The sequence below is a fragment of the Acanthaster planci genome, linkage group LG05 (genome assembly GCF_054643075.1).
Source record: "Acanthaster planci isolate LZ-2023a linkage group LG05, COTS_SCS, whole genome shotgun sequence".
In the NCBI taxonomy this organism is placed as follows: domain Eukaryota; kingdom Metazoa; phylum Echinodermata; class Asteroidea; order Valvatida; family Acanthasteridae; genus Acanthaster; species Acanthaster planci.
In genome coordinates, this window is record NC_141781.1 from 11,640,206 (window position 1) to 11,662,643 (window position 22,438).

The window sequence follows — 22,438 nt, forward strand, 5'->3', positions numbered from 1 at the left end:
TGTCCAGTCAAGGTTTACTTTTCTTTTGCTATATACTATTCTCAAAAATCTAGTTCTGCCTGGACACGATGCCCGGTCAAAGGTTTACATTCTTTCGCTATACTGTTAACAACAATTTAGTTATGCCTGCTGGACACAATGTCCAGTCCAGGGTTTACTTTCTTTTGTTATACTATTCACAAAAATCTAGTTCTGCCTGGACACAATGTCCAGTCAAAGGTTTACGTTCTTTTGCTGTACTATTCGCAAAAATCTAGTTCAACCTGGACACAATGCCCGGTCAAAGGTTTACATTTTCTTTCGCTATACTGTTAACAACAATTTAGTCATCTTCCCGCCACCTCCTTTGAGACTTTTGGCTGTCTAGTTGTTTTTGTGCATGTTAGTGTTTTGATTAAGTTAGTGGTCAGTATTTCAGAGGCATTCATTCATGGTGAGTGAAAAGAGACGGTAGTGCAAAAATACCACCTACTCATTACTCAAAGGTTGTGGCTGCGGCTACTGTCGTAGACTCGTGTTTAGTTTCATGCCGCAGCCAAGTAACGAAGACAAAGGAGGAGCCGGGGTGCGGGGGGACCCGCCCCCACCAACTTTGGGGAATTTTGTTTATTAAAAAAGCATTTAAAAACACACCAAAACTGACCTCATACGTCAGATGATGCCATAAAAGGTTACATAACGAAATCTTCAAATGTTCTGCCCCAAAGGAATTCCACCCCGAAAAACTTTGGTTTTGGGGTACGCCCTTAGGAGAATAAAATTCAATTTCGTTGATAAAAAAATGAATTTGCGTCTAGATTCTGTTTCGTGGATGTTTTCTGTGTCCTTTGAATTTTTCATCCTTCGATTCTGATAATCCGAGCTTCGTGGGTGTTTTACTACATGTTGAAAAACATAACCAGAAGTCATAATAACCTTTTGCAAGTCTTTCTTATTCTACTTGAAATAAATCAAGAAACATCACACCTAAATTGACCATTTCATTGACCATATCCTCTTTTCTAGTTTAAGATCACTTTCGCATGTCACAAGTTTTAACAGAAATATTCTGAGAATGATATTTGGGACGTGAACATAATAATAAACAATCCGTAGGTGGGTCGGATTTAGGAGCAGTTCCATTCCAACTTACCCTGCAGCCACCAGCCGCATCAACCGTGAAAAATATATCCTTTAATATGGCTTTAGAAATTTGGGCGATTTTCAGTCGAACGGTAAGGAGAGTCCTACTAAATTGTAACCAAAAAAAAAAAAAAATGCGATGGAAAACATTCCCCTAAGTATCATGACAGAAGCAACAGCGTAACCGTGGGAGTCGGGTTGCAGCGTGGCGGCATGCAAAATTTTCATGTGAAATAGGGACAGTAAACATAGATTTTAGAGTAAATAAATAAATTCCGGGATGTTTTAGGACAGTAAAGGTATGTTGAATATTGTTGACATGATTAACCTTCGAGTAGCCTCGACTCATGCAGCACAACATAACACTGACTTAGTGTGCCTGCATGGCAGCTATATTGGGGGTGGAGATGAAAAAAAAGGGGGGTGGAGATCACGTTTGCCCTCCATAGATTGATGAACTGATGATTTACTCAGCCTCTGTGATCTATAACATTTCCTGCGATAAGTTCCAACTCTTTTTGCTTGTTACTTGCAATTGGCAACGTCGACGAAAATTCTTTCTATTATTTCTCATGATACTCTCTGACTTACTTTGACCCGGTTCTTAATTAATGACACAACACCTTGGTTTGCAGTGAACTGGCCAACATTTCGATATCTGAAAAGTGTTAACGACAAGATAGCCAATGTAAGTACATAGACCACACCCAACTGAAATTAAAACAATAAAAAACCCTGACATCAGCGACACGTCATGCATGATACGAAACCACTGGCCTGATACCCAACCGCAAGATTTCACGAGAGGGCGCTATGTCGTTTTTGGCGTCCTTCATCAGACAGAAAAATCGTAAATCGCGAGCCGAGTAGAAAAAAATCCACCAGCGGGAAGGCCCAAGTTACGACCCCGAAAATGGCGTCTGCCCCGCCGATACCCACGGATTCGTGGTACCTGGCTCTTCTAGGGATGGCGGAGAGTTTCAGGACGGCCAGCCCGCCCAAAATCAAGCACTGTATCCACTGTTTACAGTCCATTTTTCACTTCAAACCGCCGTCGAGGATCGAGGCGAGAACGCACGTCCAGCTAGGCAGCTTATTGTTCACGCATACGAAGAACGTCGACCTGGCGCGGACGCATTTGGAAAAAGCAGTGAGTAGGAATTAAAATTTGTTTACCCCTGTAACCCCTAAATACGCTGTTCAAACCCGTGATATTTGCGCACACAGTAGAATGATGGTTTCTTATTAGAAATGTCTCGTTAAGGCTGCTAACTAATGGTTCTTTTTCTCGTTTATTTCCTCCCCAAATTGCAGTGGGCCATATCGCAGAGTGTATCCTTTTCCATTCATTAGTGAGCGTGTGTGCATATATGCCGCTAGTACGGATAGTGTACATGTATGTGTGTAATGCATGATGTCAGATAGGGGTCAGCACGCATGCGTGTCCATGTAATCAGTACTATTATGTTGTTGATAGCTAGCTAGGCACCCGATCAAGCAGTGATATACTCATGTCTGCTCATACTAAATGAGCTGTTTTGTCCGCTTGAAAAGGCCAAGTATTGTACAATAAAAGCACTGTATTTCTTCCCACAGGATTAGCTTTTTCAAGATGTTCCACCATTTCCAGCTCTTCTGTCTTTTTCTTCACAAGAACCTATATGGTTTTAAATATAACTTGGGTCTTTGACCGTGTTGACAATACCTGTTAGTCAGGTCTGCCCATTCAATATGGTAAAAGTTGAAGACGGATGAATTTAGAAAACTTTGTCAAAATCTGTCAAAAGTTTTAACAACTGATTGATTCAAGGTTGACCCCAACCGTTAACATTTCCAGGAAATAATTTCAAATGTGAAAATATCGGACAGAGTTCCATATTTGCCACCACCTCAGACCTTGTGCACAAAATTAATGGGCATTGACAGAAAAAGACCGATTATTTTTCAAGAAAACTTGAAAATATGTCCTTCCTGAATTAGTGTTTGTTCGTCAAATTTTTACACTCTATGTAGTTTTAAGTCATATTTAAGGACGATAAGTGGTCGCCGGATATGGAACTCTTTCAATGATATCTACCATTCCACCATTGAGCGTGGAGTGAACAGAAATAATGATTGAGTATTCTAAAGTCTTTGCCTTGCTTGACTGCACTGCCAAATTATCCCAAGTTGTCTGATTAGCAGATTCATTTGTAAACTAACAACATGCAGGGATCATACCTTTCAGATGTCAAATTCTCCTCTGTGTAAGTGGCTTGTCAGGAAGGTTAGAGACTACTTTATCCATTTATTTTTTTTTCCCATTTTAGGAAATTAAAAACCTTAAATTCATGACTTTTGCTCTTCCTATTATTACGTTTATCACTGTCTACCCCTCTATTGCTTAAGTCTGTCGTTGAATATTTGTGCTTTCCAAAGATGGTGCTGTGGAGAAAATTTCAACAAGCAAAATAACGGTAGATTCTCAATCTGAGAACGGATGATGTTGTGAGATGCTTGTAAGATGTGTGTTTTGGGGGCCTTTGCGACTAAGTTGCCTTTTCATGTGTGGTGATAATATGCAGATACATTATCAAGTGATTTGCAGCTCAAATGTTTCAATTTGTGGGAAAGCCATCTTGTCCATGCTGCAGGAACATTCCATGTGGCTCGTCTTGCGTCTCGGAAAAGCGTTCAGTGCCGTCGCTTTGCAGATGAAGTGCTTTCATTTCCATGTATTATTAATGAATGCGCATGTCAAGTCAGTGCATTGATCTCATTCAACCATGCCTCCCGCTTATATTGACACTAATGAAATCCCGAATACACAAGGGATCCATAATAAGCAGGCCTTGTTCAGACATGAGATCCGGCTGACATTTTGTCTGAAATCAGACCTTTTAGAATGTGAAAACTTGGCGTAATTTGTCGATGAAACATGTTTTCGGTTCAAAGCATAGCTTGTAAACTTTACGCCCTCTCCTTTTGACATGCTCTTAATTTTCGTTGTCCATACCCCAGGAGGAAATATCCAGATTCCTAACAGCCTTTCTATGCTAGCCTCAGTAAAAATTTTTCAGAATTTTTCTTTGAGCTATCTTGTAGAATCGTCCGTTGTCATGTTGACTTGCCATCCGTGTACTGTTCCCTCCCTCCTCCCACACGACAATTGAATTAATAAATTGCAATATATTGAACTGGCAATCAATTGAAACTTGGACATGCCTTTCAGCAAATCAGCGCGGGCATGTTATTACCTTTTTCACTGATGACAAGGGACCATTTTTCTGCTGGCAGTGAACGGGAAGCATGTCTGTTTTGTTTTAGTCAAAGGACTTGGAGGCTTCACAACCATTGTGTGCAGTGTTCATGCCCATTGGGTAAGTTTTCTATACCGCTTACCAAGGGTGGGGTAGGACCCAACACCAGCAAACAGAACAAATTTCATGGCCGTGTTCGGCATGCGTGTTGCCTTGTAAAGCCCCTGCTCTCATGTCACTGGTTGCCGAGCATGTGAGTGCTGTTAACTTGTGTCCTGTCATGGAAATGCATCTGGTAAGAAGAAAATATAGTGGACGCTTTTACTCCAGAGTGGATATGGATGGTATCCATTCAAATCTTGATCTCTCACGATTTCCTTGACGAGAATTCACCGCAGATTCCATCATTCGATGATGTCAAATTTGAAGCAGCAAGCCAGTTAGCGAGGATACATGAAAAACAAGTAAGAATAATTTTTTTGTTCCTGCACACCAATGGCAAATACCCATTGCAGATGAATTTACATTCTTCTCTGAGGAAATGTTTGTGTTGTTTTGAGCAGACTGAGTTCAAGGTGAACAATATCATTTGCCTTTTCACTGTACACTTCAGAACCCCTCCCCCCAAAAAATAACCAATTGTGTTGGATAATTGCTTCTTGAAAAAGAGTGTGAAAAGCTACGTTGTTTTCCCCTTTTCTTGATGTGAAATCATTGTGTCAATGACCTGGGTGCGATGTTGTTTCCGTTTAGCAGCCAAATACAAATGGATGCCCAATTAGCTCCAAATTCAGATTCCCACTCTGGCCAATCCAGATCACTTGAATACGATCAGAAACAGCATGTGCATCTATGGGAAGAGCATGAACTCGCTCTCTGGTGACTTGAACTTCCATTGGAGTGTGTTGTTCCTGTCATAGCCAAGTGATTTGGACACAACCTTACTTGGGTCACCAGACTTACAATGTAATTGGGCATGACCGTGACTTGGATCACCAGACTCAATTGGGCACAGAATTTGGGGCCAGGTTTGGGATCTGACAACAAAAAGTTGTCCCTTTAAACACTGTAGTTTCTTGGTACCTGTGATGTTAATCTTTGGGAGCATTTCTAATACGTGAATGTCAAAGACAGTGATTCGTTTGCTTTGACTTCTGGATGTGGTCGTTGAAGCAAAAGGGCAGATTTATTGTTAAAGACTTCAGTTTTTATTTAGCATCAATTTCCATTACATATTGTAAACTCAAAGTTAAATCCAGGCATGGTCATAATGTGCTGACACTCTGGAAGGTCACGGTAACAGTAAACAATCATCCTGGAAACCCTCATCAATACACTAAAGCCAGTTATTTTGCATGGTAGCCGACACAGAGCTTACTAAAGGCTTCTTTGTTAAGAGTTACGTGTATCACTTGTCCTGAAAATCTGAAGAAAAAAAAACTGGTTTTCGGATCTGCTTCTCCTGGGGAACGAATCCAGAAGTTGGGCTTGTTCAAACATAAAAAGTGCTCTGTTTGGCCTAAATAAAGCCTGTCTGTTAAATCTACATGCATTTTCTTGTTGGGGCATGCTGGTTTCATTTTGTCTCATTAATTAAGCAAAGCAGCAAACCTGAGAATGGTAACATTGTTGTATTGACAATCAATGAATATGGTTTATTTTTTTCCCCCTGGTTTACTCAACAGAACCAATTACATCTCGCCAAACAAATTCTACGCAAAGCCATCGGTATTTCGCAGCAGTCGGCGTACTGGCATTGCCTTCTCCTGTTCCAGTTAGCGGTAAGCCATCACATCCTCTTTGATCAGTGGTGACCGCAACGGCGGTGTGGCATAATTCCCATGTTGCTCCCCCTTTATGGCTGGGTGCAAATCATGTCCCTTTTCCCCTGGCAGTTGCACATACGAAAAGTGCACATTGCCTGCATCCAGTTATAATCATCATGTGCACAACGTCGATAAGGCTCCCATTATAATGGAATTACTTACCCTGATTACACTTGTGAAGAAAAAAAAATTTGACAAGTGCAGCGGCGATACAAAATGACATGCAGCCTCTTCATCCTTGTGGCATACAGGATACAGTATATTCACTAGTTCTCCAGGGTGTCATTTTGCCATATTTCAGGATTTTTCGTTGCCGAATTCTATTTTATTTTGTTTTTGTAGAGGTTTAGTCATGCGGGCTTACATGTAGCTGCTTTTCCGTTCTTTGCCTACCAAGAGTGCTTTGCGTACTTTTCTGTACCAAGTGCAAGATTTACACAATCATACGTGTCGCTATTTGCGAGAGGACTCATTCATCCTCTCTCTTTCAGATTCCCAAAGAAGATCATGGTGCTTAAGTGTCATTATTATACGTTCCACCTGCCTCTCAGGTGGATCTCTCTCTATTCCCCAACCTCACCTCATAGTGCAGTTATCTTGTTCTTTCATGGCAGCAACAAATTGTGCCTTCAGTTCCGGACTTTGAAAAAATAAGAAAGTTTTCACTGTGTGAAGTTGTATATTTACGGACTCGCGTTTCTTTCATTCTTCCATGCATTCTCTTTGACGCGTGCAGCAAATCCACACGCACGAGAAGGATTTCATCTCGGCGTGCGAGCTTCTCGGCGTCGGGGCAGACTATGCGGTGGTCGCCAGCTCCGAGTACACGAGGGCGCTTTTTCTTCTCAGTAAAGGAATGGTGAGTTGGTCATTAATTTGGAAAAACTACAATAATTCAGTACTGTCCAATATCTGTGAAAAGTTTTTCATCATTTTAGGGGTCGGCATCACTGACTTGCCCAAAAGCATCGAGCCAAAAGTGGTGTCGTAGTTAAGATCCCTTAAGATGTCACAAGACTATATATATCACCTGGCTAGCACAGGACTTCCCTCCCCCGTGTAGAGCAGGGAACTGCATGCATGGAACCCTAACTGCCCAGTATCCATCAAACTCCAACAGCAGGTTTTGCCAGGTTTTGGCAAGTTTGTAACCATACCCAATTTACTTCTTGTTGAATTGTGTTGGACTTGGTATCAAAGACCCGGGGTGTTCGTGTTGGATTTTGTATGAGTTGGGACGTGAAGGGATCACTGTGTGCAGTGTGTGGCTTGCTGTACCAAGTGTCATGAGTGTTGGACCATACTTGATCAGGTTTGGTATATTAGTGCAAGTCATCCTATACTGCATAGACCCATCCGAACCATATCACTCAAACTCCAACGGAGCACTTTGATGGAGTTTATCAGGTTTGGTACAGTGACCTGCATGTACAAGTGCATAGACAAGTACATGTATCTGTTGGAGTTTGTCAGGTTCAGCATGCTCCTTACTGCAAGAGCCTAGGGGGTAATATGGATAATGCCAAGGCTAGTGTTTATCTTGCTGCATGATTTGCCTTGCGTTGCATGTGGCAGACTTCTCCAGTAACAGAAGTGGCTGTTCTTTCGTCAGGATGTTTTGTAGGAAAATACAATGGGGCTGGAAGTGAGGGCATACGTATTTAAGGTCTGCAAAGTGTTGTAAAGTGGAGTATTTTGTCAGCAGTAAACCAGAGGAACGCATTTTAAAAGGTTTCAGTGCGTATCATTTCACCTTGCCTATTAATTGTGTAAAAGCAGGGTCAGCTCTTGTAGCTTTGCCCGACTGCCGGGGATGGATAGTATCAACTTGACCCCTCCCCCCCAAAAAAATATATCCGAAGGAGACAATCAGTAAAGCCATACACTCTTGTATGTTGGATTGTAGCTGATGTTGATAGACAAGAAATATGCGGAGGTGCACCCTGTGCTGTCGATGTGCGGGTCCATCATTGACAACTACACCGGCAGTGCCACCAACAAGGAGTCCCTCAAGGTTTATTTCCTAGTCTTACAAGTCTGCCATTACCTCATGGCTGGCCAGGTAAGTCCCTCTCTCTGTCTCGCAATTTTTTTTTTTTTAAAGCAAAGCTCTTCTTCAGTTGCACCACAAAGTTACATGTATGCCAGTTCTTGGTGTGACAGCAGATTTAAATGGGAAATGTACGGAAAGTTGAAGAGCTCCAGCCGACGAGATTCAAATCCAAGTGAGGTTGTTCGCCCTTCATGAGCTGTAGAGATCAGTTCATTTCTGTAGTTTTGCTGTCAGTAATGCTTTTTATTCCTCCGTTCCAGGTAAAAAGTGTGAAGACGGCACTGAAGAACCTCCAGCAGTCCATACAGACGATAACCATGCTGCATTCAGATGACGGTGAGCCCTTTGAAATTGGTGGGTTATTGTCTCAGTTTGAGGTGCGAAGGGGGTGTCTCATATAGCCACCCGTCCACCCGTCCAGAGGGCAGACAGAAACACATATGGACAGGCACTTATTGTTTGTTTAAAATTTACAAGCCCCCTTTTTACATAAATCTATAACATTGGGAATTGGATTCGATGTGTTTATAGCCCGGTGCTGGTAGCGTTGGTGTCACTGCTGGCTGAAGACACGTATGTCAGGAGCCCTCTTGAACATGTCTACGTGGGCGCAGCTGGTGCCCTCAAATCTGCTGGAGTGTATCATTACTTCTTATCTTAACAATGCTTCCTGCCTTGTATCCTGACTCTCAGGGGCATGTACGTGCTGCATGCAGTACCAGTTCACGCTCGTGTAGACACATCAACGTGTCGGCATCTGATCAAAGGACACATTGGCTTATTACCAGACCCTGTTATTGAGCAAGAAATAGGCAATGTACAAAAGTTACCGCTGTGAGTGGAGACAGCGTGCCTCGATGGAAGCCACTAGCTGACGGCTGCAGCTGCTTCCCATAGAGATGTGTGCTACGCCCAGCCGCAGCCAGTTGCTTCAGAAGCGGCCAGATTGAGGCTTTAACTCGGAATCAGAGCCCGGGTGTAGAGAGAGTTGTGGCATGAGGGTCACTATTGTTGGAAAGTGGCAGGTGTATGCGCCGGTGCATGTGGGCAGTTGGTAGACAGTAGCCGCACACTCTGCAGTACATATAACGAACCGCCATGTTGTCTCCAAAATCTGAAGCTGGCTCTAGCTCTACTCGGACTCGGTGTGTGGGTTGGTTGGCACCATATTGCCTTGTGGAAAATTTCAGTTTTTGCCATGTGTCTCATTTTTGTCTCATTGCAGAACCCATCTCAAGTAATCCAGCAGACCTGTTTCACTGGTTACCAAAGGAGCACATGTGTGTGTTAGTGTATCTGGTGAGTACAATCTTCAGTCATGTTTGAGAAGTCTTGTAATCGAGACCACCACAGCTCAGACGTAGGTCAGAGTGCAATCTCTTGCCTGTAGTAATGCATATGCATGATGCGTCTCACACACTGTAGTACTGTACAGGTTTAAAGATTCACATACAAGAATATTTGACTCTGAATTTGATACAGTATTCAAATACCCAATGAATTTGAAAGACGATACATTTGTGGTGGGATAACAAGGGCTTTCAATTCTAACTTCAAGTGCAGTAAATTCCGGCTAACCTTTAGCCCAAAACTAGGTGAACATGTATCTGATGACTAACAGTGAGTCACCGACGTGTAACACATACATGAAGTATCATGCCACTTGTACAACGGAAGAAGTCATGAATCTCTTTCTCATTTCCGGAGGAGTTGAGACCAACCACAGTTTTGGAATGTGAAATCTGAAAACTGCTAAGCAAATATTCTGAATACTCCATAAATTGGGCACATGCCTATAATTCACCAGAGCCCTTGTACCCGCTCACACCACGCTGTCCACTTTTCCCCACTGAGACCCAGTAGCAAGGAATCAATTGAATGTTTTCAAACCTCCCGACCCCTCCCCCCTCAGGTCACGGTGATGCACTCGATGCAAGCGGGCTACATGGACAAGGCCCAGAAGTACACCGACAAGGCCCTGCTGCAGATCGAGAAGCTGAAGATCCTGGACTCCCATTCCATCCTGTCGGCCTTCCAGCTCATGCTGCTGGAGCACATCATCATGTGCCGTCTGGTCATGGGCCAGAAGTCGCTGGCCGTACAAGAGGTGAGAACGCAAGAGGCTGGGGAAAAAAAATCATCTCCAAAAAAGCCAGTCTTTCTCAAGAATCTAACCGCGATAATCATCTTTATTTATCTGGCTTGAGCAGAAGCACCCCCGCCATTACTTGACAAGAGCCATGTTGATGGGAAGTGTTCCTTTTGTGATAATGCTTGCATTTCATAGTCGTTCGTGAACCAGTCGTGAATGTTCGTGAACCTGTACAGTTCCCGCCGAAGGAGCCTCCGTTGCTAGGAAAATGGTGTCTCCTCTTAGTCCATCTCGGGGCTCGTAAAGCCCACACATCCATGGTCACTGATGGTCCGGCGCTGCATCACTATTGTCCCCGCTCACTGGGCCCAGATGTATTCCCAAAACCACCTCAGCTGCCTGGAGAGTAGACAGCTCAATGCTTCTATTTCACCAAAAAAAATTAGTAAATCAAACACAATGGCTGTTTTTCACTGTCATAGGTAGGCATTGATTCTCCTGGGTGGAGAGAGACAAGTGGGTGTAAAATGACTTGCCCAGATTGACAGTGTATGCCCGGCTGCTTGACTCGAACCCCTGACCCTAGCATCGGGAATTAACAAACCCTGACTACTAGGCCACACAGTTACTAGTAGGTGCAGGTTGAACTGTAACAGATGTGCTGCTTGGGAGTTCAGTGAATGAATCGTTGGTGCAGAGAAAAGAGGTTACAGGGTACTTTTTTTCTGAACACTGTTGAAACTCGGCGTCACAATGCTTTGATCTTTAACCGAACCCCGAGCAGGTTTTAAAGTCTACAACTTTTGCTTGTTTGCTCGCTAAGTTCATCTGTCAACCTCAACATTTCCTGCCACTTGTTGGGTATCATTCTGGAAGATTGAGCACTGAAAGGCTCTTTCAATTTTGTTGGAATTTTGCTAAGCTAAAAATAAAAAGCACTGGATTCAGGAAGACTTAAAAAGGTACCTGTGAAAGGTTCTCTTGTAGCATTCTGACTCTTTCATCATTAAACTCTAACCCCCTAGGGACCATCGTAATTATGCATATGCTTGTTGGATTCAGATTGGTTAGGGTGAATAATCGAGGGTCTCTTGCAAGTATTTAGAGAATCTAGTTTGATAAGTCTGACATGCTGATTTCTTTTGTGGACTTTTTTATGGAGGAGACGGGGTACTCGTGGCAAAAAAAACAGTTGAAAAATAAAGTGGCAGTCAAGCCATTGGATAAAACTTCAAATGGAACCAACTGATTTTTGTTGGTCTTTTAAAAGTGTGAAACTTGTCTTGTTGCAGATCTCACAAGCATGCCAGGTGTGTTCACAGAACCCACGGCTACTTTCGACACACGGAGCCCAGCTTCACACGTTACTGGGGCTCTACTCAATGTCCATGAATTGCATGGAGAGCGCAGAGGCGCAGTTCACTGCAGCTCTGGCGGTGAGTAAACTCGATTGGCCCATATCGGTCCCGTGTCTTGTGGTATCCTGAGCTTCGGTGTTTTCAATGGGAATCTTTGGGGTGATGTGTTGAATGAACCTCAAGTGTATGGCAATTTGGATTTACTGTACGAACAGTTTACAGGTCACAGGAGGTCGAAACAATATGTACCTTCGCCTATCTATTATGATCAGCACAGAACGTTTTGTACTTTCTGGGAATGTTTGAAAAAAAAATGGATGTCGCCGGCTACTTGGTCTCCAGTTGTGTTGCAGGAAGTCACACGGCTTTGTTTTCAGACAAAGGCAACACGGCGACTTGCAGTATGCCGTGACTAGTCCATTGTGTTAAACCAATCAGAGAAATTCATGAAGCAGTTTCCTTTTATCGTCTCTGCAGAGTACAACGCAAACAGAATTGTGGCAGTTTGCATCCCTCAATCTGGCAATAGTTTACCTCAGGTCTGGCAATAGGCAACAGGAGGTTAGTGGACAACTGTTTCTATTACCATCAGAGCTGGTTCAGTCTTTACGCAGGCCGGAAATGAGTGATTTTCCATAACTAGCTTTAAATGTGATCAAGTGTCTTGCTCAGGGACACAGGTACTCTGATTCATAGGGCAGTGTGGATTTGTTTTTATTGTTATTTCCATGGCAGCGCTGAATCTGTTCTTTATAATGTTTTTTATAATCATGCGGCTTCTTTTCAGTGCCTCACAGAACCCTTCACATATTTAAATATTTTCGTGCAATTGAATGACAGCTTTCAAAATCATAACATTGCAACCAAAATATAATTTCGTGTAACTTTTGCATTTTCAACCCTATTGTTACTTTGTCTTTGAAAAAAAAGAAAAAAATCGCTTCCCATTAATGTAATACGTTGTTGTGGTTAAGAGGGTCCTCCACATGCTGGTCGTGCAACATGGTCTGGTGACATTAAAAGCAGTTGTAATGGTTCCAGCCTAACCCAGAGCCACACACAGAAAGAGTTGGCAGGTGAAGTTCTGCGTGGAGTGGTGTACAGTGCCACTGTGTTTCCAAAATGATGGGTTGTTGCCCCTGGGGTTGTAGAAATTTGTCAGGAAATGGCAATAAATGATTGGTACATGTACTTCGATGTGACATGACACGTGACCGATCAGAGAGGGGTGATTGTTCACTTCCTGCATAAACGCGCTTGTTGACTTCGGAATCAAAATGGCTTCTAATCTGAAGTTGTCGTAACTTTCTACATACACTGCTCTTGCTTAACCCTAGACATGGCCTCGACAGCCAACCATCCATCGCATTTCTATTTCATTCGTGTCTATTTTGTGCTCTCCTTGTCCAGTTATTAACGTTATTAGAACGGATCAACCCAGAGGTGTTACCCACAAACTCACACAGTCTCAGAGCGGCGTCCTACTATGTCCAGGGTCTGCAGGCGTTTTTTCAAGCGAGGTACAACGAGGCAAAGTAAGTCAGCGTCGGGCCGACTTTTGGTTCATCACAGTAGGTCCCCTTAGTTGTCCAGCGGCTTCCTGACACTTAGTAGTCCCAGCGTCAAAGATGCAGCTGCTTTCCTGCATGCGGAGCAATTGGTTTATCCCTTGCTTTGTGGACGCGAAGAACTGGTGGGCTGAGTGGCCGGGTGGAACGGCAAGTTTTGGCCAGGTTGAACAGAAGAGAGTGAAATGGGATGTACTTTTTTGTGTGTTTCATTTTGTGGGTGCAAATAAAACAGACGCCTCTGAGAAAGATAATTGACAAAATTTTTAGACCGTCATTTCTTAGCTTTCTGGCTAAGTATAACATCCTGAAGGATATTTGAGGCGGGCGGGGGGGTCATAATCATTTTCTCCCGAGGTTTGAAGTATTAGCTTTGTTGGGAAATAGATATTAATAGGTAGAATTTATTTTCTGTCACTGGTGGCGCTGTTTAGCAGCATCCAAAGCCTTGGTTTATGCCAGAGGGCAATCTGGCAATTAGTGGTGGTTGACGGGTCAAATCGTAGAGTGTTCCCTGAGTGCGTGGCGGCAAACTTGTATGCGCATCCAGTACCCCGTTTGTTTTGTTCACACACGTTGTGGAAGTTGAACTTCAACTTGGCCACTGCAATAGAAGCAAATATTGTAAAAGTGATGGAACCTCTGAGAGTTTATTATACGAGGTTGCAGTGGGAAATATTGCACAGGTGACTCTCCAAAAAGTCAATCTGTGGGATGTTTGATTTTTAAAAGGTGGCCGATATATTTCACCCTTTACACAAGTCTTTTTTTGGCCCCAAATACTGCCATTTGGAAGTGGTTTAGTTATCATTCACTGAAGGTTTGGGAATTGCCATTGGCTAAACACATCCTTGGCTTCTAAGAAACAGCCCCTTTTTTATATAAAGATGTGTTTTTAGCCTGGATAATGTCAATGTTTTATCCTTGTTACGTCCTAACCCAGGAGATACCTGAGGGAAACGTTAAAGATGTCCAACGAAGAGGACTTGAATAGATTAACTGCCTGCTCACTGGTGCTACTGGGCCACATATTCCTCTCCTTAGGAAGCACAAGGGTGGGTAGATCACAGAGAGTCAATGTCTGACGTATCGATGAAGCAGTTGTGTTTTTAGACGCCGTACATGTAGGGTTGAGATTTGTCAGGAGTGTTCCTGATTTCATGATCTTTTCATCAGTATGATTAATCTGGAAAGTGACATATTTTGCCATGAGAGGACAAAAAATGGGTGCTTTAAGGGGCACCTGTCGGCAAAGACGTATCCCATAGACCCTACGTTGCAGGGGCCCCTCAAAACCTATGGTAGTTTATGTTCCTCTAATCTCAATGCTGGAACACGTGTGGCTGTAGCCAAATGACTTGGCCATGGCTTTCTATAATACGCATGTCTATGAGAAATGGCTCAAGCCGCTAGCCTCATAGAGTACTTTGTTATTGCTAGCCATAGCCAGGCACTATAGACATGGTCTTACTGCTCCTGGACGACATTCACATGCCTGCTACGTGTTTTTTCCCCCATTCAGCGATGTTACAAGTGTGTGTGAGCACTTTCAAAAATTGTGTTGGAGATTCGTGACCCGCTCTGTGAAAATGAGTCATAAGGCCATTTTTTCCCCCGTCATTTTGTTTCGCTTTGCATGAGAAAGACCAAGATTAGGTCTGTGTTTTGACGTTTCTGTCGTTTTTGTCACCCTGATGAAAATGATCGAACAATGTTAACAGTTCCCATTGATTTACCCGGAGCAAAATTCTTTCAGAAGCCTGTTACTCAAAAGTGGCTTTGCTAACGTGAGTCTCACTGTTACATAAATTTTGCAACAGTAGGAATAGATTTTGAAAACTGGAACGTACATGTATGTCAACTTCACGTATTTGGGTTCTCGGTTATATTGGCGTCTCGGTTTGCAACTCCGCCTTTTTGTTTTTTGTGAGCAAACTCAAATACGTCTTGTCTTGGAATGCTCATTCCAGGAAAGCATGAATATGGTCTTACCAGCCATGCAACTCGCTGAAAAAATCCCAGACGTGCACGTTCAACTGTGGGCATCGGCCCTGCTCAGAGGTGAGTGGATAAACTTGTTTAATTTGCATCACCGGTGCTGGTGCTGGAGCGCTGTCGTGCAGGCTGCCGGTGTGAACACAAGTGCACACTGCTGAGCACGCAGGCAGTTAAGTATGTGACACATGACATGACACAATAGTAGGGGTGTACCAAGTGCAGAGGGCGCTATTTAGAGGGCCAGGCCACGTTCCTCAATGGCCTGTGTGCCCTATAGTAGACTGCTGTATCAAACAGTCTTCTGTGCCAGACGTCCCCTTAAGGCTCCAAAACCTGGTTGTGTAATAGCCAATCATGGAGTATTTCTGACAAGTTGCTGAAGGTCAGTCCATTCTTGTAAGGCACGGGGAAGTGTAGTCAAGCCGTTGCTTGTTTCAAGTCGCAGGCGCTATCACTGGGCCCCGTCTTTTCCCCCACCCTCAGATTTGTATCACTTGGAGGGCGACCCGGTGCGGGAGAGAGACGGCTACCAGATGCACACCTCCTTCTCACAACAGCTCCTCAAAGACCACTTCCAATCATCTCAGCAGACAGAGCACAACCTTATACAGGTGGGTGTTAACCCCAGATTTCTCAGAACAATGAGCTAGGAGGCCTGCCCCGAGTCCATCAGTACCCTCCAGTGTGCAGTAAACCAATTCTTTGTGTCACGGGGACGTATGTCATCCTAATTGAAGTGGCAGTACCTTGGCTCCACCCTCACCATTAAGCCATTTGCAAGTTAAATAAAATCTGATGCAAAAAGTAAATTGTTCATTAAACAATTTAAATGGAATAGAAATTGTCAACAGAGCAAGAAGTATTGTTCGTCTCTTAAATCTTGCTAAATCGTGGCTGAAGATACTCCTAGATGTGAGAAGCTATCATAGTGATTATAATGTAGAATTGTGTACGTTATTGCAACTGATTTTGTATATGGTCTGTTCAACAATCCACCGCTAGGTAAGACCAATATTCAGATATTCAATCAAACTCAAAGGTCAAATATTCGAACAGTGAATTATTGGAATTGACTCGGCCCTATCAGTGATTGATATTAACTGTCTACATTTTACCTGTCTCATTTCCCCACAGTGGACAGAAGGCCCGTGCCCGATCCATTTACTTCAGGGGGATGGAGCTAGTTCCAGTATCTTATAGCACTCGCCTCTGCTCTGCAACACACACCCAACCCTTTGCCGTTTGAAAAAAAAAAAGGGAAAAAAAAACAGACAAAAATATCCGACAAGTGTGCCAATTCTTCTCAAGATAAGAAACTTTTACTTCTTTTTCACTTTCCTTTTTTCGACTGCATTTTCTTCCCGTAGTCTCTCTAATAAAAACCAGAAAGAATCTGAAATGTTTTGATACAGTTTTTAAAAAAAGGGAACAAGAAGATTTGCTAGAAGAGAAAATATAGGTTGTCTTTAGAAGTCCAGCAGAATTCCAACTGGGGAACTTGTCTGTACCCCCCCCCTATTTTTCAATCTCCCCTTGCACTTGTATAAGAATCTTTTGACCGGCAGTCCGTTTTTCCCCCTTCCTTACTGAATGACTCCGAAATAAGATGCTCTTCAGTACGTCCTGTGGAACAGACCTGGTTGATAACCGTGTCTCTCTTCATTTCTTGTCAAGCGTTTCTGTGTAAGAGCTAATGGTAGTCGGTTTACATGTAATGGGAAACTTTGAGATGCTTGATGGCAGCAAACATACCGGTCCCGTGCAGCAGTTCTGAGCAGGTGCCCATGGTTCTGAGCATGCGTGCATAGTTCTGAGCACGCGCAGCACTGTGAAAAAGGACTGTTATGTCTTCTGCCACCAGCATCTCAAAGTCTCCCATTGTCACGTGACACCCCCAACAATCTGCCTTTTATCTCTGGCTAGACACCCCCAGATTTGTGCGAAGTCAGTTTTCGAGTTCCTCACCAGGAAGACTTCTCCATTATTTTTTCCTCCCATTGTAATTCGGACTTGCATAGCAAGCATAGCCAATTTAGATGCATTTGTGAAGTGTGGAAAATATTTTTGACAAATCTTAGCTGGTATTTTTTCATGACGTTCCAAGTGCGTGTTATAAGATGTACCCATTTGTGTTTGAGACATCTGCTACAGGATAATGGAATTGCCTCAAATACCACTCTTTCCATGTTTTTTTTTCTCGCTCCAGTGAGTAGTTGTTCAGGGACATATTTCAGTTTGAAAATAAGGGATTACGTGAATTCCTGACATTTGGTGAATCATCAAATGGTATGTGTTATGGAAAACAGATAAGTATTCCCCCCAAGCGCCTACATTTTACCCCCGAGAACCTCGTATTGGCAATCTCGTCAGTTTGTCGTTGAAATTTACTGACTGGTTTGGGCAAAATTGTCCTGAGATAAACTATCAGTATGGCGCCCTCTGTTGGCAAGCATTGGCCAGTTCTCAGAATGTCTGTAGCAGTGAACACTTCGGATCTGGGCTAGAGTGACTAGTCCAGGCACTCCCACAGAATATCTCTGGAATCTTGCGCTGATCTTGAGTTTAACCATCCTGAAATTGAGGGTTGACAATTGCAGTCATTATTATTCATGGTAGAATTTTGTGGCAGTGTACTGGAGAGTCCTATATCCGGAATCATCTCCCTAAGAGAGAGATGGTTTTCCCTGAGGGAGAGATGGTTCTCCCTGAGGGAGAGATGGTTCTCCCTGAGGGAGAGATGGTTCCCCCAGGGAGAGATGGTTCTCTTTGAGAGAGATGGTTCTCCCTGAGAGAGAGATGGTTTTCCCGGGGAGAGATGGTTCTCCCTGAGAGAGATGGTTCTCCCTGAGAGAGATGGTTCTCCCTGAGAGAGAGTTTTTCCCTGAGAGAGATGGCTCTCCCTGAGGGAGATGGTTCTCCATGAGGGAGATGGTTCTCCATGAGGGAGATGGTTGGATGGCAGTCGCATAGGGAAAAGACACTCTGAAAGGAAACACATGGTGTACAGACAAATGGGCTCAAAAACAAATTAAACTTTGTGAGAACTTCTTGGGATACTGTTCAGAAACTCTTATTTCACTGGATTCGGTAGTAAAAGTCAAACGGTTCTATCGTAATTTTCTTTTGTAGTGTCGCATATTATCCCTTCAAAAGCCATCATTTGTTAACTCAAACACGTAGGGTTTTTTCACGTGACGCAACATGACTGGCAAAGGCTAACCAGGAAGCGTACCATGTCCATGGAGGCGCGTGCATTTTTGACTCTGTGTATTTCTACTGGCAGTTTCTTGTACGCCAGAATGTTGGCAGACTAAGAAGGTGCGCGCGTTTATTGCGCACATCTGTGTAAATTGAACGCTGGCCGTCAAAGATCACGTGACTAAAAATCCTTTGTGCTTCGCTACAATTTGTGTACAGTCGGGCATGTTGGGATATTTCCTCGATGTTGTGTATACCGTAAACGAGAGTGAAGAAAGAATTTTTTTATTATAAGGAAAATTATCCAAGTGAAACTTCAAGAAGCCTTGTTATTTTCTCACGGGGCTGAAATTGTAAAGAGATTAAAATTGATATGAAGGGGAACAGCGACTTATATTGAGTGGTAGATAGCTAAACATGTATGTATGTATCTTTTATATAAAAACTTGTGTATTATTTGTCTCATTACCTTTTTAACTTATTGCCGTGGTAATACCAAATGGTGTCACGGGATACGAGAAATATCCTGCGCCATCTTTTCTTGTAAATTGCTGTAAATACTGTACATTATCTTTTTTTTCTTTGAGATACTATCTTTCACAAACTGGTGTCTGCGAGCGTTTAGTTTTACATCTTTTTTAGTGGTTGTTGCATTTTAGTACAGATTTCTAACGAAGTCAGATTTGTCCAAGTTAGTCGACCGATACTTTCTGTTACGTCAGTATTTCTGAGTGGAAGTTTGTTTTATTTACCGTATGCATTGTTTCTTTTCCTTGCACAGCCACACTGTTCATGTGTCATAGCACACCGCGTCGAAAGTAAAATGTATTCATAGGAATTCCTGATGGCCACTGAAAAAAAAATGGTTAGTTAGGAAAGAAATGATCAACTTTCAAAAAGCATTTTTGTTTTTCGTTTGAGCCCACCGACAAAGTAACAGAGAAAAAAACGTCAGGTTTTACTATTCGCTGATGAATAAGTCCTTTTGAGAGACAATCCGTGGCATTCAACTGATATATAGGCACACTGGTCATTCGGGCCTTCATATTTGGCACTACTGTATATTTCCCCTTTCGCGATTTCATTCGAATTCAAATCTACAACACGCTGAGGCTAGTTCATACTTGGCGCGAAAGGAACACAAAAAACACGAATTCATGACGTCAGATCAAATAATAGCGCTCCGAATTCGCCAGTGATGAACACAATAACTTGGGCGAAATTTTGCTGCAAATCTTTCGTGAAGTCAAATTTGCTTTGCTTTCGAGTTTGCCTGTAGTATGAACCGGCCCTTAGACAGTCCAATTCGCAGCGAAAGTGTTTGTTCTAACCGATTGACCGCGTTGTACACAACATGCTCTTACGGGTCGTTAACACTAGCAGGTAGAGGTTTTTGCGTTTCGTGAAGGTATACGACGTGTGTGAGCAAAAGCGGAATGGCAGATGAACCGGACCTTTCAAAAAAAAGGAAACACAAAAACCACGTCATTCAACCAGTTTACCTCACGTACATTGTGACATACTTTGCGGAAAAAGAGTTGTGTGTCTGTCAGTTACCGTAACTTTTGACTGGTGTCTCTCAACGGATCAGACAAGCCGCATTTTCCATGAAGATACGCGTGTATGGCCGGCTGTGCGTGTTATCAGAGTTTGGTGACACGTGGTTGAATTTGACCGTCATCCCAATCTCCAGTGTATTTTTGGTCAAACCCTTGAGTTCGGACTCGTGCCACACGCCATTTTCTTAGACCGAGCTTGTGTTACGTGTTTTTCCCTGATGTATCGGAAAACTGTTTTGTATTTATCAGTTTTGTAAATAAGTATAAATCAAAGACTTTTTAATTTAACTGTGCAGGATTTGTACTAAAATCAGATTAAGAAGGAAATTATCTCGCACGATTGCCGCTAACTAGGGACAGCCTGTATAGTTGTACATGTATATTGGGAGTTTTTAACGAGCCTGAATATTCGAATAAAACTCAAAACCTGAATATCAAAGCAATTCCCACAACTTTATCATACTATTTGTCAGTTGGGACTTGGAGTTTATGGTTTTTGTGTTTTGATTTTTTTAACACTGAAATGGTACAGCGGACACCATTTTGTGTCCAACTGTCATTGTTTGACGCAGCCATCTGTGCGGATGATGTGGACAACAGAATTCCAATCAAGCTTTGTGCGTTGGTAAAAATCCACCATTTTGTGTCCGACTGCCATTGGTCGTTGACGATGTCAGTGTGGCTTATGCGGATACCGGGAGTCTGATTAAGCTTTGCGCGTTCGAAGAAAAGTATCCATGTGTACATAACAGAAAAAGGTCAGATACCAGCGAAAAGTGTTCACCTTGCCCCCACTTGTTTGGAGTGCCTTCTATTAAATTGGTCATGCGCTATGCACGTTGGAGTAATAATAATGATCACTAATTAACCAGAGCACTTCAAATTAAGCATGCTTATTTGCGGGTAAATGACTTCAGATAATGCAGCGATGTCGTACATGTATACATGTATACCCGTGGTCTCTTGCCGGGAAATCTTTGGCAATACCGTCGTACGGTTTCCAAGGGCCCTGTCCATTCTAAATCTGAGCGGGCCGGGCGCACTGTAGGGCTATTTATGCCAAAATTCAGGGGACATAAAGCAGAACATTGCTATTCTTTTACGTGGACGCTTCCAGAGCTCTTGGAAATAAAGAACGCTATTGTAACGCACTCTGCAACTCAACTGACGGACATTTTATACATGTTCCAGATTTTGGAGTATGTTCATCATTGCAGAAAACAAGAATGATGCTGTAGTGAGATTCCATCTTTTGATTATTTACTAGAATCCAGTTTCGACTTTGTGCAACAAGATTTCAGTTTGCCAATGTACGATACTTCACAGTTATTGACAACGTCTTCAGCAAGTTCGTCTGCCGCATCTTTGCAATAATTTCGTGTGACGTAGCCTCTCAGGTCGAGTTCGGCCGGCCTGTTCTTAACACGAGTGTCTTGTTCTCGCGCTCGAACGGCGGGAACGCAACCCAAGAACACTGTTCCCGGGACAGGATCACACACCACCTCGTCGTTAGGGTTTTACAGAAACACACGGAAAAACTCGTGAGATTTTGATTTTTGAACAGTCGCAAAAGATAGCGAGATGGCTCACCAAGCCGGAGACAATGGGAAGTTTTACAAAATTAACATTTATCAATTTCCATAGCAAAAAAAAAATTGAGTGTTCCTTTTTAAATAGAAAAGAATTCAGCCCAGCCTTCCAAGTTTACTTTGAAAGTACGTACATGGATGCCGCCATGTTCCATGCAACAACTGGTCGTACGTTCCCAGCAGTCGACTAACGAACAATAAATCGAGCTGTTCTTGAACATACGAGAACAAGCCGCCCGAACTCAGCCTCAGGGCACGCTTTCAAGAACATACTTTTCGATGATACCCAGTGGGTAAATTGCATACCCTGTCACTGAAAGATGATTGACGTATACCCGCGAGTGACAAGAACGTTCCCTGAGCATGCTTGATTAATGTGCAGGTGAACGCAAGAACTTGTATACCGTAATTTTCTACAAAATCATGGAGCATTACATTACATACTTTAATGTTCCTGCAAATTTTGTGAGTTTCTCTTGAAAAGTTTGAACACATCTTTATACATAATAATTATACATGTAGCAAAGGAATAATAATTTTGGATACCTCTCTTTTCTGAAAGCACTGGGATAGAAACATCTTTAATACATTTTAGTTTTAAAGTGATGTCAAAATAATTGCCCGAACATTTCGGACATTGGCCTTTCAAGAAATTTTCTGCAAACCTTAGCCTATTCCCGGAGAAGCTATACTTGATCTGAGATATGATTTGATTTGATTTCATAAATGACCAATGCTGTAATCGTGAAGTAGCACGGCAAACAAAATTGAACTTGGACTAGTAGTGAAAAGCCTATCATTCGGCCGAACGACGTATTGCGTACGGTGTTAAATGT

The 22,438-nt window shown here is 42.8% G+C and overlaps 1 protein-coding gene across 1 annotated transcript; it reads left to right on the plus strand.

The window, feature by feature from the left end:
- Positions 1-1,958: 1,958 nt before the first annotated feature.
- Positions 1,959-20,456, plus strand: mau2 (MAU2 sister chromatid cohesion factor). Its single transcript, XM_022239820.2, has 16 exons — positions 1,959-2,272; positions 2,437-2,454; positions 4,760-4,825; positions 6,047-6,142; positions 6,924-7,046; positions 8,094-8,249; positions 8,501-8,576; positions 9,466-9,539; positions 10,153-10,347; positions 11,625-11,768; positions 12,168-12,251; positions 13,101-13,225; positions 14,202-14,313; positions 15,229-15,319; positions 15,740-15,867; positions 16,391-20,456. Exons 1-16 carry the CDS (start codon positions 2,036-2,038, stop codon positions 16,454-16,456), a joined length of 1,791 nt encoding a protein of 596 aa, XP_022095512.1. The 5' UTR covers positions 1,959-2,035; the 3' UTR covers positions 16,457-20,456.
- Positions 20,457-22,438: the final 1,982 nt, after the last annotated feature.